We start from the raw sequence: 19,794 nt of genomic DNA, 5'->3' as shown, positions 1-19,794 counted from the left end.
CCTCCAGCGGCACATGTGAGAATGACTGTTCATACACATCTTCTGAGATAATGCTGACTCCTGCTCCTGTGTCAATTTCCATCGGCACTTTTTCTCCATTCACATCAAAAGTTGCCCTGTATGGCCGTTGGCCAGCACCACTTGCACTGAACACAGAAAACATCAGAATTTCATCTTCTATTTCGTCAGCTTGTACGTAGCCTGTAATTTTTCCCTCTTTTTGCTCACTTCTGAATATGTCCGACTTTGCCACATTTATGACACTTTGCATTCTTGTAGTAGCAATCACTGGCGATATGATCCTTTCCTTTACATCTATAGCACCCCTCTTGCTGTGAAGGCGTGCGCCGGTCCCCCTTTACCTTGTGAATAGCGGTGACGTCAGCACTTTTCCACATCTCGGTGGGCTGTCTCCATGTTAACAGCAAGCTCCACAGCTCTCGCAAAAGTCAGTCTATCCTCCGAGAGCAATTTGCGCTGGCATGCCTCAGAACTGACTCCGCTGACAAATCCGTCACGTAGAGCTTCATCCAGCCTGTCCCCGAAATCACACTTTGCAGCGAGTTGGCGCAGTTCAGCAGCATATTCCGTTGCTGTCTGGCGGCTCTTCTGGACACATTTACGGTATCTGAAACGCTCGGCTATGATCAAAGGTTTTGGTTCATAGTAGTCTTTTAGAATAGTCACAATCTGATCAAAAGTTTTGTCCTTAGGCTTGTCGGGCTGAAGAAGGTTTCACAGAAGGCCACACATTGCTGCGCCGACTGAGCTCAACAAGACGGGAACTTTCTTTCCATCGCCAACATCATGAGCTTCGAACAGTAACTCCACGCGTTCAACGTAGGCAGACCACGTTTCATGCTCTGGCTTGAACTCGTCCGGTCTTTGGGAAAAGTACGCCATAACCAATTTAACTCGTCGCCAATTATGTGGTGTACTTAAATAACGAGGCGAGGCACGCGTTTAACCACTTTATATGTAAGTTATCAGGGAGCAACATAACAACGTGACACGAGGGGATTACCGTCAGAACAGTGTTATGACATGCGCAGTATACATGAAGGCTAACTATGGCAAGTCTTCAGGGTCAACCTTAATAGACATTTTAATAGTGTTAATACACCACAGCAAGTTTGATAAATGAGGGCCAATGAGTGTATATAGGGGCGACGCTTTAATTTTGGTTGCAGATCCAATTGCTGTTTGAATGCAGGAGTGATCTTGTGAATAAAACAACACATTGTGTTTGTCCGTTTTAATACATCTCATTTACAGTGCCAGCCTTTGCCACAGGAGCCCAATTTCAACCTGCTATGTTCAGTTCAACATGTTGCGGAGCTGAACTTGTTCTGATGGGGGGGGTTTTTCTGCGTTTTGTGTTTTTCCCCTGTTTTTCCCAGCTCATTTATACAGAGACAAAACAGTATAGTCACCAGAGGCTCCATCAATCACAACTGTACCATTCCATACCGGAAAAACTGCATTTGGTCAGTCTGCCATTTCGTTCTCTGGTCCGAAGCTGTGGAACTCACTACCCAGAGAACTTAAAACCATATCTGAGTTTAAAATGTTCACTTCTAGGGTTAAGTCCTGGCTAAAAACAAACCAAAGCTGTACCCATTTATAAATAGCACTGAGTCTGTGTGAATGTAGGTGTGAGCGTACACAGTGTGTATGAGTGTGACTGACAAAGTTTTATACAAATGTTGTATTTATGTATTTTATTATTGTAAACTGTGTAGAAAGGCCCAACCAGGGACATGAGCTGCGAATTAGCACTAGCTACAAGCTCTTTATGCATCGCATCAGCTGCAAATATTAATTGTAACTATGTTGATTGTATCGTCCCTGATAAATAAATAAATAAATGTTGTCAGGCCTTTTGTTCTTACGCTTTCTTAAAACCATGCCTCAGACTCGTGCGCTCCTGTCTTCCACGCTGTCAGTCTTGCTGTGTGCAAAGATCCTCTCCTACGCCATTTCCCCGCAGCCTCCTTATAACACAGCAGCCCATTCATGCTCTAATGTAGGGGAGCAGTGAGCGTGAATGCGATAACCTTAACACGAGGGCGTGATCACTCTCAATTACATACAAACCCAAAAAATACTTCTCCCTCAAGCCTGTGTACAGGTCTGGTTCTGACAACCCCAGACCCCCCACCCCCCAACCAACCAACAGCGAAACTATTGATCTGAGCCAGTCATCGCGCTGACATCCCACTCAACTGGATAATGGGAAAATCAGTGTGAAATATCGTGTGCAATTCTGCAGCCTTACGGTTCAAACACAACAAAATTGTCTTTTGAAGACGACTGGTAGCATGTGATTAGGTTTTTTTTTTTTTTTTTTTCTTGAACACATGTGGGGTAAAAGTCATTCATTCCCTGGCAGAGACAGTGTGGTGCGATGCTTATTGTTGAATAGGCTTTTGTGAGTTCCCATAAAAATTGTATGAGAGAAAACAAGGCAAGTTATCATCAGTAATAAGAGCTGTACCACCTCACAGTGTTTTCAAATGAGGGAGGAATAGAAAAAGGGAAACGCATTTTGTTTCGAGTGCAAGAGCCAGGAGATAGTGGGCAGTATTTTTCTGTTCAAATGCCATTCATTTAATTCACTACAGCAACTTGTCTGCCTTGTCTTCCACATATATTTTTGGCAGACATATGGCACCCTATAGATTCGTCAGTGTCAAATCAGCGAGTCTATGACAATTCAGAATCATTATGGCTTTTATTATGTTATTGTCAGCATCAATTACAATCAGCGAGGAGTGACAGCGTTTTGTGACTGTAAGCCTCATGTATTAGTCATATTATAAAACATTTTAAATTCTGACCGCTCTTCTCCCACTTGTGTTCCTCTACCCAGAGGATATCACATTTCCTCTAAGTAATACAGATGGGGCTAATAGATCTGATCAAATTTTCAAATGTCAATGAGAGCAGAAGGGAAAGTCTATGTGGATGATATCTCAAGATGTATTGATTATTTTAAAAAAGCCTGATATCTCCAGCCACTGCCGGATCAATATTGCTAAGCTATCTTATATTTATCTGTATAATGCCTGCAGTTAGCCAATCCTTCCATTTTAGAGGTCAAGGAGCCGGCTTAATCTTCAGACAATTTAACAGCTAAGCCAGAGACAAAACGATTTTTTGTGGATGCAACGGTCATAATTAGGAAATGCACTGCACAGGGACAAAGGCTTGGCCCTTCAGTGAGTTATTGATTAGAAAGGATTGAGTTTGCTGAGGTCTGCACCAGGAACACCATTCCACCGCCATAAACACACAAGTTCAGGTATAAGAAGAAGTATTCAGAATGCTAAATAAAAGTACCACTACTTGGAAAAGCATTGAAGAATTATCTTAGGGTACATTGAAAACACATACTTACCACGAAGGCTGCTACAAATACATTATAATGGTATCAGTTACATTTGCTTCTTTAACCAGCTGCAGTATATCTATGTGGTGCTCTGTTACTGTTAATAGGACAATAAACAGGCTAACATTAAGAGACCAAGAGAGAAGTCGTTGTTAGTGTGATCCCAAAAAAAAAAGGCTTGTCAAGATTGTCAGTGACTATTTGGTCTGAGCCCATGAAGTCTCAAATCTTCAGGTTTCAGGACCAGAGAGACCAGATTAGGCGTTCTCATGCTGTCTGCCTGAGTATTGACCGCTGCCCCCATCTGCGATTTTAATATCAAGGACGTGAATCCTTCCTTTTCAGTGGCTTCTACTATGGATTTAAAATGTGCAATAAAAAATGAACAGAAATAGAACATTGTATATTTAAAATAAGATAAATGACATTGCAGGCTTGCCACTGAATTTGCTGCTGTTGCCATGATGGAACGCTAACTGCCATGCTGTTGCTATGTTATGACATCATCACACACATAACCTTTGACAGAGAAAATTAGCATGAACTGTATAAATGAAATGAAAGATTTAAATTGAAATTGAAAATCTAACTCACTGTTGACATGACTGTATGGGGACTCCCCAGCCTGAGACGTTGTGGGAGGGGGTGATCCTGGCAGTGTGGAGCAGGACAGCCCATCCAGGACTCAGCGGATAATGAGTGGTGTGTGTGATGTGTGCTGCAGGGGCCTGAGCCAGCTTTGGAATAAAACCCACTCACTGTACAGCAGGAAACCACCCCTATTGTTCCCTTGCGCTCTCCATCTCTCCAACCCGCACTGTTAGATATCATTTCAGACATTTCAGAACACCGAGCAACAAAACCGCTGTGTTATGGAGAAGAATTGACTAATGTAGCGCTCTACATGTAGCTGCTTGGCATGAACGGCGTAAAACTGACTGACCAAAGTAAGTGAAAAGCCAATGTCCTCTTTTTTTGGGTTCGTCTGGACACCATAGGAAATAACCAGTGGGCATACATGGACATCAATCTACAAACAGTAGCCATGGCTCTAATCATTAGCTCAAAGCTCACCACTGACCTCCAAGCTTATAAAAGTCGAAGAAATAAAGTGGTGCAAGATCTACAAAAAGCCAAAGCAGCTTATTATACTCAACTTATAGGAAACAATAATTCCCTCTGGAAATATTTGAATAACTTGACCAATAAAACAAAATACAAAGGAGTTGAAGAACTTACGATAGATGGCAAAGATATTGATAACAGTGCCACTATACCAAACAAATTTAACTTTTTTTGTACATTCGTTAGAAGAATTAGCTAAAGACTTAAGATAAGATAAGATAAGATAAGATAAATCTTTATTGATCTCACAAAGGAGAAATTCACTTGTTACAGTCGGCGTGACTTTGTGGATATTGATCTCTTAAATCATTCAATCCTTTCAGCTTCTGCCGATGCTTCCTGTATTGAAGCAGATGAAACAGAAGTAGCACGACTCATTGTAAAACTGTCAAACTCTAATGACATATTAGTTGTTTTCTCAAAAAATATAGTAGTTTCCTGGTTAAACCTTTAACATATGCAGTCAATTTGTCCATAAGAACCTGTAAATGTTCCTCTGGTTGGAAAAAAAAGCACTTGTGGTCCCGATATTTAAAGCAGGAAGCCAGGACTCCATGAGCAAGTACAGGCCCATATTATTTATAAATCAATGTGTAACACCCTTCCACCCCAGGTATCGAGAGATCACCAGGACCATGAGAATTGCAAGTTTTTAAGGGTTTTATTACAAAATGAAGGCAGTAGAGTAGCTGGCTTTTGTTTGGGCCCACTGTTGGTAGTTTATAAGCAACTGTATGTTCTTGCAAGGGGTCCAGGCTGCGTTGGCTCGCTCTGCTTCTGGCTTCCGGGTCCTGGCCACCGGTCAGGTACTGCGACCCCAGTGTTTCCCACGCTGCAGAGTGGCCGACTGGTCTTCAGACTGGCCTGGACCCCGGCTGGACAGAGGACAAACAAAAGTGAATGAGGGCACACAAACACATAAGCCTTGACAAAACCAGCATTAAACTTCACGTTAAAGTAATGCATTTACTTCACATACTGGTACAAACTACATCTTACTTTAGCATACTACAAGCACAAGCTACTTGACATGAATTTCAAAAAGCAAACTCACCTGGACAGAGGACAATCAAAAGTGAATGAGGGAGAGGAAATGGTTCAGCTGGTGTAGCCCCACCCCGTCACACCTGCCTACTAATTAAATATAACCTGGCCATTGGCCCACAGCAAATAAAGGAAAAACACAAGCAAGAAAAAACACACCCAAAATTAAAGAGGCAGTGCAGGAGAGCCCAGTTCTACCATGTTACAAATACATATCAAAAGTGATTGAGAAAGCAGTAGTCACATAACTGGTTGACCATCTAGAAGCCAATCAACTCCTCCACACGCAGCAGTTTGGTTTTCGACCTGGTTATTCAACCGAAATTGCAAACTGCTGTTGACTGAGAACATAAGCCTTACTCTTATCCAAATTGCCATCTTTCAACATCTTCACGGAGGCAGTGGGCTGGTTTGCCTCACACAGTACTTTCAGGATAGAGGACAGTGCGTTAAAAATAAATATGGGCATTCCACAGGGCTCCATACTGGGGCCCTTGCTCTTTAGTCTCGTTGCAAACTTTACACGGATGATGCCTTTTTTTATGCATCCGCCAAGTCACCAGGGCAGGCAGCAGAGGCTCTGTCCGCAGGTGAGTCCGGGGCTCAATCAAAGTCAGTTGATGCCAGACATGTACTTCTCTATTAGAGACAGTTGAAATATAAAAATATACAATCTGTGACCAAATTTAAATACCTTGGATTGGTTCTCGACCCCCAACTAAAGTTTGATCAACATCTCAAGAAAATTTCCCAAACAATACAAAGTAATCTAAACCAGGCACGCTATGATGTTCTCACATATATCATACTGCATGGAACTCATTACCCACAGAGCTTAAAATCAAAGCTGTACCCATTTGTAAATAGCACTGAGTCTGTGTGAATGTATGTGTGAGTGCATCAGTATGTGTGTGATTGAAAAAGTTGTATTTAAATGTTGTATTCATGTATTTTACTATTGTAACTCGTGTAGATAGGCTCAATCAGGGACATGAGCTACAAATTAGCACTAGCTAGAAGGTCTTTATGCGTCACATCAGCTGCAAACTTGAATTGTAACTATGTTGATTGCATCGTCCCTGATAAATAAATGAATAAATAAATAATTACTGCCAGTGTTGGTTTGGTGATTTGATTCCACCTCCTATTCCGTACATACTCTTTCTGTGCCCTTGGGCAACCACTGCAGTTACTGTAGTTGTTTTGCAAAAGAAATTATTGAATACCAGAAAATGTATTATGTCTATCACAAACATACTTTTCTCTGTATGTCTTAATGATTCACAGAGAATTTGCGCACACGTATTCTCTGTGTGTGCAAAGAGAATCTGTGTCACAAAGTGGTGGAAAGGTGTCTGAATGGTGATTAGCAAAGGACCCAAACAAAAACACTTCCACACGGTTAAAAACAGAAAGCCGTATGTGTGTGGGTGGGTGGCTGCTTGTTTGTATGCACAAGTCGTAACTGGATGACTGCCGAGGACACGATGCCCTGACCTTTACTTCCACAACAATATGTAATGCACTTGTCACCGCGGCTTTACAAGTGCATAGGAATGAGTGCACTGTGCAGCAACACGCCAATATTCAGAAGTGTACTGTAGCTCAAACACATATGACGTCAATGATCATACTGTACATCTGAGAATAGTCAGTATTCTGTCATGTATCATTTGCAAAGAAAAAACAAAAACAAATAAAAAAAAAGTTTAGTGGTTCCATATCCAAACTTGTTAAAATATTTCAAACTTTGAGTCATTTATGGGACTAGATGGAAGTTGACAATTTTATATTTTGCCACTTCATGTCTTAAGTGTAACTGCAGGCTCTATATTAAGCTCGTGCATGACGGCACTTCGGACCCGAATTAACACCTTTTTGAGTGACAGTGCAGGATTTTAGAGGCAGTTGTGGCTAATGGGTCTGGGCTCATTCTACACATTAGGACATTACTGGAGAATGTAGGGGAGGAACATTTTTAAACTCTGTCTAGACCCTTTAAAATGCTTGTCTGGAAGTCTAAATGTTTTACAAATTTTATAAAATGCACAAAATTGACCACCTGGTCTTTTTTTTTTACATTCTAATGTTAAGTGAAAATATGTATATATTATTTTTTGTAAAGTCCCTCCTTCCTGGATCTCAGCAACTAATCACAGTCTAGCATCCTCTCGCTATGACCAATGAGATGAGCTTTTCCTGTGAACCAGTCGAGGTCTCCTCATTTTGCAAAATGAGGATTTTCTGGTTAAAGAGGGGAGGAATTGCTTACTTTCAAATTTCACTCTATCTTTCCTGACTTTGAAAACATTAAACATGGATTTGATCGATGAATGATTTTATACATTTTTCATATTTTATTGGGATCAGTACATTGGGTTCAAGCCTTTGAACATATCTAAAAGCCAGCACGGCACCTGAACAGTGAGGACTTTCTGTGTGGAGTTTGCATAATATATTCTCCTCACATCTAGGTGGTTTTCTTCATCAATTCAAAATATGCACAACAGGTAGGTAGCTCTAGATCTGGGTGGGTTGCAGAGAGATCCATCAATATTATAGGTGGTCATACTATTAAAAGTCTGATGGGTGCACTCTCATTTCACTTTGCCATGTTGCCCACGGTGGACAGTATATTCTAAAACAGCAGGGGAGTGTTATCAGAAAACGGATCTCTACTCCATTTATTTTTCTCAGTGAGGGTCAAACCATGATGCCAGTCGCCCGCTGCTAAAGCTTTCTAAACACATGTAGCGCGCGCAGCTGCTGCCAAACGGGTGTCACAGCGGAGCGCGGGCCCGGGCAAAATGCTGCTGATACGACTTGTAGATGGAGGCTTACAATAGCACATTACCACTGTGATCTCTGGGACAGCATGGACCACTGCACCTATTGGCCTTTTACCCATTTAAGTAGCTCTCTCAATCTGCCGTGTGCACTCAAGCTAAAGAGGAAGATGTCGTCAAATCCCTGCTTAGAAATGTGCACAAGGGATGCAAATTCTTCTATAAGAGGCAAATTTCTCATTACTTTTTCTGACATGCATTTGAATATCTATATGGACTTAATTTCATGCTTGACCTGGATTTTGACATGGATGCTCGAGCTGAAACGGCAGGGATGCGGGATGTCTTTTTGTTTTATTCAAATTTTAGTTTTTGCCTGTGACTAAAATGGGCCCGATTCTAAGGCTGTACTTGTAAAGACTATATGAAGCGCATATAAAAGCCAAATACAAAAGGCTTCAAATAGTTAAAATGTTTAGATAACTGGTGCTCATATTCATTCATCTAATTGTCAAAATAACGTCATAATAAATAATAATGTCAAATAACACAATCTGTAGACAATAGCCATTTAGAATCCAGATCTCGTGTGCGGCGCACCTCAAGCATGAAAACCTCTAATGAACGGAATGGTGCAACTTTATTTTTTCATTTAATTTTAATGTAGTACAGTGTATATATATATATATTTTTACATTTCTTGATTGTAGGACAAGCACACTGGGCGCTGGAAAAAAGGCTGTTGAACATGAGTACCAACTGTACATGAAATAATAGTGTTAAACGGTCAAAAACATTCCCCTCACGTAGCTGGGTGCTGGTGGCTGGTGACAGCGTTGCACAGGGGCTGTCGTGAGTGATGTGGTGCAGTGAAAGCCAGGCTAAAACAGGGCCTGCAGGTGTGCTTTCTGTCACTGTGGGCTCAACAGAGCGTGAAGAGGACTGAGAGGAGCAGGAGGATGAGGAGCGGGAGGAGGCCAGGGCACGCGCCTCTGCTACCCGAGGTGAGAGTGGCTCCGTACTGGTCCAGCAGCTGAAGGGCCACACCGTTCGTCCAGCCAAACCCCAGCTGCATGGGCAAACACACACAGATCAAAGCAATTGTAAAGCTCTGACAATACAAGGGAGAAATACAGAAGTCCTTTAGGTGTAATATGTGGTCCACACAAACAGTAATGGAATATTCATATTCAGGTAAAATGGTGACATAAACAAGCGTCAGTGGCTCATATGGTTAAGTAATGTTCTCAAAGGTTGGCAGCTCCATCCCCGGCCCTGGCCTGTTCATGCTTCTGTTGTGTGTGATTTATCTTTAAAGGGTGAATGCTTTTACACTGGTTGAAGGCCTTTTTACTGAAAGTATCATCTAAATGTCTTTGAACACTGTCTGCACTGAGATTTGTGATATTTGCGACCGTCTGTGGTGAGTTGTGTGCTCTTTGCTGGTGACTTGTACAAACGTACACTTATTGGCTTGGTCTCTATAACTTGTACAGGCTGATCTGGGTCTGCAAGTGTTCACTTATGCAGCACCAAAAGTTTGAAACACTTTAAAATTGAGTGAACTTTTGTCACACACACAAAAACAGCATAAATGTAAAAGTTACAATGACTTAGAGGTGTGCCGCTGCTGACCTCTAATGATTGAAATGAATGGATTATGGCTAAATCAAAGCTACGGACATATACAAATGAAGAATATATTTGAAACTGAGCTTTTATGTGAAGACAAATTTGACAATGAACCAAAGATCTGTGATTGCTCAGCTGCAGATTGGAATCCTTCCCCTGGCCTTGGAAACTGGAAGATTTACTCAAACTGTAGAAGATAACATACTCTGTGGACTGTGCGAGTTAGAGATGGAAACTTAAACTCATTTTCTGTTGTGAAATGTGTTTGGTGAACTATTTGTTAAAATGCCAGACATTTTTTTGGAACAGTGACAACAACAAGTTGAACTAGTTTAATATTATAGTGTCTTGAATATTTGGAAATGTTATATATTGCGCCTACTGTCTGGCAACTGGTCTTTTTTGGGGGTGTTTTATAAGCCCATGAAAGGGCTGGGCATACTATGTGTATATGAGAAAAAAAGAAAATCTATTTATTCATTGATAAAAAGTAGGGTGTTGTTACAGTGGAAAAGTGAAATAGGAGTGGGGAGACATTTAATTCAATTTATGTGACGCAAATAAGCAAAGACAACAAAAAAAGACAAATTGGAAGAACTGAATTTACCGTGAATGATCCCTGGAAATCACATTTTCAATACAAATATTTATACTGAAATTGTATCAGAAAAATCGTTCCTATTTCACAATATTGTAATTTCCTGACAAGTGCGAAGTCGAACATTGACACGTAGCAAAAATGAAAGTCTGTACTCACCACTGTTCTAACTAAATTACTCTGGATATATAGCAGAGATAGAATGTCAAATCCAAAGTCACCAGAGCAGAAAAATGAACAAATGGTCTTATTTGAAATGAGGAGACGAGGAATGGAAGATTCTACATTAGCATGCAAATAAAGTACGGACAAGCAAAAGACAAAAGTGAGAATAAATAAGTTCAAGACACAAAACACATGCAAAGTACCTGGACTTCATACTCCCCTCCACCTCCGGGTTTACCATCTCCGTTCACATCATACTGAAGGAAAGAGAAAATATTAAGATATCCAGTATTTAAATGTGAATATTATTTATATCATATTTACAAGGAGTCTTACTCTTTCTCGAACACAACCAATGTTTGTCTTTTACCTTTTCAAACATGGCTTCATACTTCATGTATGCCATCCAGTTGGACCGGATCCACCTCTGTGCCAACTCCTCTGCAATCTGTTTAGCATCTTCTGAGGGCACTTTAGATAAACCTGAAGATGCAGCGCTGTGTTATCCATTAGTTTGAAGACGGTTGTTTTTTTGCAGTTCACATTACAATGAAGACAACTACAAGTAAAGAACCCTTGATCTATGGAGGAGACAAGTAGTAAGTCTGCTGTGAAATGTAGCTACAGGCTCTTTCCATATCAGTGTGAGGTCAAAGTTGTTAATCATATGGTTGAGAATGTATTTGCAATATGATAAAAGATTATTTATAAACAGGTACAGGTACCTAGTGGTGTGTGTCTGTCTATGGAAAATGTACTTTATCCTCCTATTGCTGCGTAAACAGGCGCATGCTGTAGAGGCTGTTCATGCATCTGGTTATGGATATTATTACGTTGCTATCAAAGAAGGTGATCACGAGAGAACAGAGGCTTTTTTTTTCTGACAACAATATTTTGTAAATGGGAAACTGAGGATGACATTTTGTCTGATGTCTACTTTATGTCAAACTCAAAGAAAATGAGTAGTAGTAATCCATATGTAAATGTTGTCCTTGATGCTGTTTTGAAGCTTTTCTACAGAATTAAAGAGAGGTTGGTAGAGGAGCCAAAATGTTTACTTAAGTAAGAGTAACGTTGGTAAAATTTTACTCGAGTAGAAGTGGAAGGTGGTGACCCGGACAATTACTCAAGCATTTGCCGCTTAAACATTTACTCACAGTGGAACATGTAACTATTATTTTTACTCACGTAAGAGTACAGATACTTAATTATTATTTTACTACATTAGAATTAAAAAGTACTGTATGGAAAACTACTCTAAGAAGGACTTGAGTAAATGTAACTGAGTACTATCCGCCTCTGGAATTGAATATGTTGTCCTGAACTCTTATCTTGGATACAGACCGGATTGTGCTGCATCACCGAGAAATGTAAATGTTTATTACATTGATTACAGTTTAGATGTATACAAGCTTTCTAGCTTCGGCCGATTCCTTTTTTCAGCTTCTATAACTGGATAATGTAAATGTGAATGTGGTAAAAAGTAAATAATGTAAACTGCTCAAAAATAAACTAAACTAAAATGATATAATTGTTGCAATATAATGCATCTGTACACCAGCATAACTTGTAACTCTCCACAACAGTTCCTTTTTGTTTTCTTTCTCCAAACAGATGGTAAACAAAATGTTGACTCAATGGTGGAATGAAAAATGCTTCGCTAACAAAGATACTAACTGTGCTGCCAAATTAATTTTTTCGCAAAATGCGGTTGACCCGAATCCAAATTGTTGTGTGTTCATTTGCTATAGATCCGACTGGAGGCGAAACAGCAGGGAAAGAGCCTGAGAGCAGAGTTGGCTGCAGCTGTGAGCCTGGCAGACATCTCAGGGATGCAGACCAAGCGTTTGATGATGACTGTGGGTTGTGGGGGAACTAGAGCCAAATGCTAAATAGAAACACTTTGCATTTGTGGTTCAAAATTCAATTTACAATATATTTCCGTATTCAGGGTGACAAAGTACAGTATTGGTGAAGAAATTAAAGTCAAACTTCAGTTCTTGCGCTCACCCTCGATTAGCATGTGTTGTAAAGGAGGCCAAGCATTCGGATAGTCCCACTGCTGCCCAGACTCCGTCAGTGATGTCGGAACTCCGTTTGGGAACTGGAGAGCATCACTCCCCTGCAAAGACACAGATGGACTCAGAGAGCGTCATGGTGTGTCAGTGCCCTCTGGTGGAGCAAAAACAAACAATGTCAGGATTAAATCGAAAAGAACTGAGTGTGCACCGGAGAGGGTTGGGGTTTGACAGCTGAGATGTAGATGGAGAACAAGGATGAACTCTCCTCCCTCATCAACTGTGGAGGGGCACTTGAGTCGAATGTTTATAATGTTAGATGCTCAGCACAGATGACTGCAGTAATACAAGAGTGGGTGGGATTGTGGATGTGAACAGCTGGACTGAAGCATATTAAATCTCTTTTCTTTTTTTTTTTCACTACACAAAATAATTACTGCAGAAGTGTGCAACCAATGCAAATGGCCATGCAATTTTACTGGCTGTAACACATTACAAAATAAATATTGTACACTTTGTGCTCCTGCTTCCACTAACGGATCCAAACATGTACAGGCGGCTAAGACCTCCAGTTATGTATTCCTGATCTAGAGATTGGTCTTAGGTGCTGCATTCACTGCTTCTGTCAGGTTGTCCTGGAACACTGATTGAAGGATGGGTCCAATGCAGAGACATATTTCTATGCCTACATTGTAAATAAGAATCTGTTCCTAAATATTTGCCTGACAACATGAAGGATTAATACATTTGAATGAAGTTTACAAATTGATAGGAGGAGAGAAGCAAGGTGCTAGCATTGAAAGAAATGTAAGAGACCAACTGATATACTAACTACCTCGTATTTAAGGCCAGGGAGTCTGTTTTCAGTCTGGACTTGAACTGTTCAACAGACTGAGCGGACCTGACAGATATGGGAAGACTGTTACATAGTCGGGGCGCTGCTACAGAGAAGGCTCTATCAGCAGACCTCAAGGCTCTGGATAATAATAATAATAATAATAATAATACATTTCATTTGTAACGCACTTTACATTTTAGACAAAATCCCAAAGTGCTACAGATTACAGAGAGAAATAAAGTGGACCCAACAGTGCAGATACTTCAAAACCTCAACAAAAGCTTACATTTAACACGAGAGTTGACCAGGAATCATTGTAAAGTGCACAAAACAGGGCAGGCACACGCAGTGAGCCCTGGTCCAGTCCAATATACAAGGCATTACAATGATCCAGACGCGATGTTAAAAATGCATGGATAGCCTTTTCAAAATCATCCCGTGGGAGATAGGGTTTAATTTTTCTCCCAAGTCCTCCGCTGAAAGAAGCTGGACTTGATGGCCGTGTTTGTTTGTTAAACTTAAACAAGGGGTCAACCATCACCCCGAGTTTTAATGAGAATTGCATACTTAGTGTTCAGAGATCGTTTTTATAATAATTTCCCCATATTTTCAGTATAGTACAAGTACAACTGTGCTTGTATTGGAATGGAAGTTTATTTATATAGCGCTTCTCACATGACACAAGTCACCCAAAGCACTTCACATAGAGATTTGTTCTTCCTTCAGTCCAAACATGGTGGTTGTAAGCTAGGTATGTATTTTTTTTATTTTTTTTTATGAACCACATCAACAAAGCATATATCAGCTCAGGTTTTATTGGGTCACATGTGAATCAAAATTCAAAAACATACTGACCTTGAGATACCGCACTGCCCTCTGCGCTTGCTGCTCATGAGAATAGCACTGTGCCCAGAGAGGTGCCAGGTTGGAGGGGTAGAAATCCAAGTGTTTCTGACCAGTCAGCAAGTTGTAGTCAAACCAGGCCCCCTGCTGGTCATTCCACAGCACTGCGTCTATGGCCCTGAGCCTGAGTTCTGCTGCCCGCTCATACTGCTCGGCAGGCGCATTATTGCCTGTCACAAAAGCCCACATCAACCTTATGTAACAGTGGTTCAGGGTTCAAATCAGCCAAGCCGAGCGGGGCACTGGTGTGAGAGGTGCCTCAGATTACTCACCCATGGTCTGGTGAAAAGCAGCAAGCGTCTTCTCGGTGCGGCACAGCAAGGCGTTGAGGTCAGTGGGCACAATCTGGCTGGTGCGGGTGTCTTTGAGTGAGCCAGAGTTTTCACCATTACTGTCCACGAACCAGCGGGAGGTGAAGTCCCAGCCAGACTCGGCTCCGGCTTTCAGGTCCATCCACAACTGCTGCTTGGACACTGAGCAAAAGACATTTTATTGAGCCAATACGTTTCATAAAGTAATTCAAGAAAGAGCAACTAGTTACTATTACTGCTGTAAGTGGTGGTGGCACGTATTGTTTTGACAGTAGTAGATTTGTAAATATTTCTCCATTTATTTAAGGAGTATCCTTGCAATATATCTATCATGCCCTCTATTGGACAATCACATTATATTATATTATTTGGCTGAAGTCATTCCATTCCTGGGCAACATACAGGGTTTCCTTTTTCTGCAGAACACCAATTCAAAAACAAAAATGTAATGTTAAGGGAAAGTCAGTCGTTCCCTACGGGCCATATTATTAAAAAGTGTGAAGCATTTTCATAACTATGTTGTTGGCTTCATCAGGGAAATAATCCCACTGCAGATCAACAATCAGGTTAATTAGCCTCATAAACCATTACCTTCACTGAGTCCTTCAGCCAGCTCCAGATCATCTGTGTAGGATTCAGGCCTGGATTTAACAAAAGGAGCATGTTTCAGTTTTTGGCTCATTTTCTGATTGGTTTTTGAATCATTTGTATGATTAGTATGATTTGTACTAGACACACCTTGGCAATCCCACAGGGACTTCAAACCTGTTCAGTTTGTGCTCGCTGCCATTCACACTCACAGACACTGAGCGATTCTGCATCCAAAATGAGTACTCCTGATCCAGTCTTGGTAATGCTGCCCTGAATAGGAAAACAATTGAATTATTCCATTTTGTACTCATTATTTATTTTTCAATCTAATGCAGTGGAGCTGGCAGAATAAACAGAGCATACGGTGTGACAAATGAAGAGTCTGATCTTTTTGGTAATACAACTAATATGTACTCAGTTCTAATATTCTCACTGAAGCATGCTGCAGGGGAAAGACCTTTTTTTTTTTTTTTACAAAATAAATAAAAGTAGACTGAAGTTCTGTCCCTGAGCAAAGATACTTCCACTCCTGTGCCACGAACTTTCTTTGCAGACTGCAGTGATGTATATTGTGGGAGCCAGAGTATTGATACTGTAGGTAACAGCCCTTTTGTGTGAATGAGTGTGAATGAGTGAGAATGAGTGTAAATGGGGGTGGAGGGAGGGAGGGTTTTTGGGTTGGTGCACTACCTGTAAGTGTATCTTGTGCTTTTATGTTGAATGAATAATAATAATTTTAAAAAAAAAGAAAAAAAAGAAAAGATACTTCCACTCCAGTCATAGTAAAGAAGCTCACCAAATCCCCATGTAACTGGATCACTGTGGTCACCCCTGATGTGATGATGAAGGAACTTGGAGCAGCGTACACCGCTCAATTTGCAACATAAATCTAGTTTAATATATACAAATCTGCATAAAAATACAATACAATACAATTTGACAGAAGTTACACCCAACAAGGTAAGTATCCTAAAGCAAGGACAACAAGGGCCACATTTTAAAAGGTCCCAGCTCTGAATAATGCTGTTTTGGTGGAGCACTGTGATGTGACTGACCTTTTAGATTAAATGTCAGCTCATCAGTTTAACCCATTAGTGCATGAGGGTTTGGAGCCATGGCCAAAATGTTTCAAGGTCACTTCGACCTTTCACATGCCATAATCAAATTACATAATTTGGCACACTTGAATTAAGCTAATGTGATACAGTCTGAAATAACCCTTTAAGTCCCTACAGCCACAGATGTCCCAGTGCTCTGGACAGAGGGCAGAGTGCTGAAGTAAGGATGCTTTCAACTTTTTCCCCTCTTTTGGGGGTTCCAGAAGAATGATTATGTGTCTGGCAGGACATGAGCGCTCGTCTAAATATCACCTGAGGAACTCTTTATCCTTGGTGGCCTGATAGTAGCTCTCCACCATTAGAGTGAGGAATGGAGGCTGACTGCGGCGTTCGTAGTAAATCCGTCCACCGTTTGGAACAAAGCCATATCTGCAGGAGAGAGAACATTTTTTACTCCTTAAATCCTGAGAATCTCATGAGAACACCATTTTGTAAGAGTAGGGCGTGGGCTGGAAATGGCCCATTAAAAACAAAACATGCTGATGCGCCCACAGCCCCCTTGTGAAGTATCAAGAGGACACGAGGCAGTGGCTCCCTGTGGAGCAGAAGGTGGATGCAGTATTTGCTTATTTGCATGTTAGTCCTGGCTCATTACTTAATTAATCCAGTTTTAACCGAAAATTTGTTTGGTACAATAGATTTGAATAATTCTTTCCGTTTGTCCAGTTGAAATTTGGGGGCGTAGTATGCTTTGGGACTAGGTTGTGTTGACAGTAGGTATCACAGCATTCAGGGGGAGGGAACATGTTGCAGATGACTCAACCCGTCTTTACTTTATATCTATAATTTCATCAAGTTCAGCTCAAGTAGTCCCTTTTTTCCTTTAAAAAAGGGATGGCAAGTGGTGATTGTTGGCCGGTGGAAGGATATTGAGCCATAAATCGAGGTATACTTTTTTTTTCATGTATATTTATTAATTTTTACAAGTATTTTTGGCCGATGTGCTTCACAGGGCAAAGAGTGGGGAAAGACATTCAGCAAGGACTCAAATCCATGATGCAGAGGTCAGAAAAGTGCTCCATGTACATGCTTTAACCACTAGACTACCAGATCTGAGCTGAGCTCATGATCAGGAAAATCAAGCTGGACAATTGACCTATTGTGCATGTTTTCAGGTAATGTGGAAAACCAGCGCACCTGGATGAAAATCCCGAAATGGGGAGAAGGCCCACACAATTCAGGAGTCAGTCCCTGGACCTTCTTACCATGAGGCACAAATGCGAAAGCATTTGACGGCGTTCCATCACAAAAAATAATCCAGATCAAAATATGGATTTACAGTCCAAAGTATATATACTGCAAATCTTGAACCTGCCTTTTCATTTAGATTTGTAGATTCTTTGCTGTGCTATGGAGCAATTTTGTGGACTTTTGATCATGCTAAAGACAGTAAACGAATGCTTTGAATTGTTTATTGTTACAGCAACAACCCTAATTTGAAATCAAACCCATTAATATTCATACGGCTTAAATAGTTACCTGTCAATCAAGTGGAAGAAGTTTTGGATCATCCCTTTAGCAGTATCCGTCATCTCAGAGAGCAGCAGGCCATTGATCACCCAGTACGAGTCCCTGTGGAGGGGTACAGAGGGGGTTCATGTCACAGCTCCACGCTGCTGTCCCGGGACCCTCAGCTAAATGGCCCCGTGCCACGAAACGCCGACCGTCTGACAACGACTCAAGCAGCAAAGGCAGACAGAATAAAGGACAGGCGCCGCTGCTCACTCACCAATAGTAGAGTTCCCTGAAGCGCCCTCCCGGCACCACCACAGGATATGGGCTGTAAATTTGGGAATAGAGCTCAGCGTGGTCGTTAACACTGTCCCGAATCTGTAGGGAAGAAGTACATTCAAGAATTTCAAAGTCGTTTGAGGTGAATGCACAACTTTAAATATTAGTCTGTGAAGTTTCACCTTTTTGCCGAGAAGTTTCCAGAGCTGGTGGATGTTAAAGGCCCATTCACGTAGTTGTTTGTCAGTAATTTTGTTCAAAAATGTCGGGCTGAACAAAACGTAAATAACTGGTTTTAAAGAGTCACGACCTCACAAGTAAAACAGGAAAGGAAACTAAAATGCAGATGTGAAAGTGATTATTCACACACACTTTTGTGACTCACATTATCTGAAAAACACGCTTGAACTTGTGGTTGCCACGCCTAAACTGTGGAACAGCCTGCCCCTCAGTCTGCGTGTGCTCACACACCTGTCCCTTTTTAAATCTAGATTAAAGACTCATCTTTTCAAACTTGCTTTTAATACTTAGAGAACACTGAATTGTGTCTAGGTTGTAATTATTTGGTGTTTTTAAAATGTGTTTTATCTTCCTGTAAAGCACTTTGGTCCTCCTGGTGTTGCTGTAAAGTGCTATATAAATAAACTTTGATTGATTGAACTATTTCAGCTGATTATAGTAATGTGTAAATTTGTAAACCTCTCAATGCACGTTCAGACTTTTTTTTATATTTTTCTTTTTTCTTACTTGCTGTGCCAGTCTGGTGGAGTCCATTCTTCCCATTCTGTGCCTGGCTTTTCAAAATACCTGTCAACAAACTCTTGCAGTTTTTCACGCGGGACGGTCAGTGACTCACTGGAGAGGTTTTGAAATGCTGATAAGATAATATCTGCAGAGAAATAGGAGGTGTCCAAAAACCCAAATTATAGTGCATAAATTAATGAATCTGACCTACCAGGCGATTCTTTAAGCTTCATGTCAACAAAGTATTTGTCATCATCATATAGTTTGGCTCTCTGTACTTGATCCAGGATAGGCCCAGTGCAATAAATTTCACTGTAATGAAGGTAAAATATTAAACCAACTGCATTAGCAGAGACCAGCCATAAAGCTCAACAATTGAAGTTTAGGTGCAAAGTCCATAAAAAAAAAACTAATGTAACAATGTACCAGTTGGCAACATACTGTATGTGTAAAGAGCTTGTTTTCCAGTGAGAGAGTCAATTTGAAGGAAAAAATCCCCAACATTGCAATTTGGTAGAACACATACCATTTGCAGTCAAGTCAAAACCAAATAAATATCACGTCTAGTTGTCGACACACTTGATCTTACCTGTCACATGGCGGGGGAAGAACTACATTTTCACAAGATACGAGTAAGAGTGTGAAAAACAAAAGGACCAGCAGACGGCTCATCTTGGCCAAACGAACGGTGTGAAGGCTAATGTGGACAAGGGTGGAGTTCTTGAAGAGTGGGAGTGTCAACATCGCCATCTAGCTACAATGCAACACATACAAGATTTGCATAAAAGACACACAGGAG

At 40.9% G+C, this 19,794-nt stretch overlaps 1 protein-coding gene across 1 annotated transcript; it reads right to left on the bottom strand.

Moving 5' to 3' along the window:
* Nucleotides 1–9,040: 9,040 nt before the first annotated feature.
* treh (trehalase (brush-border membrane glycoprotein)) lies at nt 9,041–19,693 on the bottom strand. The gene is made up of 15 exons (XM_079564941.1): nt 19,585–19,693; nt 19,207–19,307; nt 18,999–19,140; nt 18,434–18,521; nt 18,250–18,350; nt 18,000–18,092; nt 16,773–16,889; nt 15,550–15,672; nt 15,403–15,452; nt 14,773–14,973; nt 14,453–14,670; nt 12,752–12,863; nt 11,112–11,224; nt 10,945–10,998; nt 9,041–9,415 (listed from the first exon to the last, which is right to left on the bottom strand). The coding sequence occupies exons 1-15, from the start codon at nt 19,665–19,667 to the stop codon at nt 9,269–9,271; spliced, it is 1,743 nt and encodes a 580-aa protein (XP_079421067.1). The 5' UTR covers nt 19,668–19,693; the 3' UTR covers nt 9,041–9,268.
* Nucleotides 19,694–19,794: the final 101 nt, after the last annotated feature.

Source organism: Gobius niger (assembly GCF_951799975.1).
Source record: "Gobius niger genome assembly, chromosome: 1".
Taxonomy (NCBI): Eukaryota; Metazoa; Chordata; class Actinopteri; order Gobiiformes; family Gobiidae; genus Gobius; species Gobius niger.
Note: the sequence above shows the minus strand (reverse complement) of the source record. Positions and strands in the feature narration are given on the sequence as shown.

Bases quoted from the DNA above. Each gene is read 5' to 3' on its own strand.
- treh (XM_079564941.1), bottom strand. From the start codon at position 19,667: ATGAGCCGTCTGCTGGTCCTTTTGTTTTTCACACTCTTACTCGTATCT. The intron at 19,308-19,584 runs GTAAGATCAAGT...CCTTCATTACAG, and splicing joins CTTCCCCCGCCATGTGACAG to TGAAATTTATTGCACTGGGC. The intron at 11,225-12,751 runs GTGAGCGCAAGA...CTGCATCTTCAG, and splicing joins ACAACACATGCTAATCGAGG to GTTTATCTAAAGTGCCCTCA.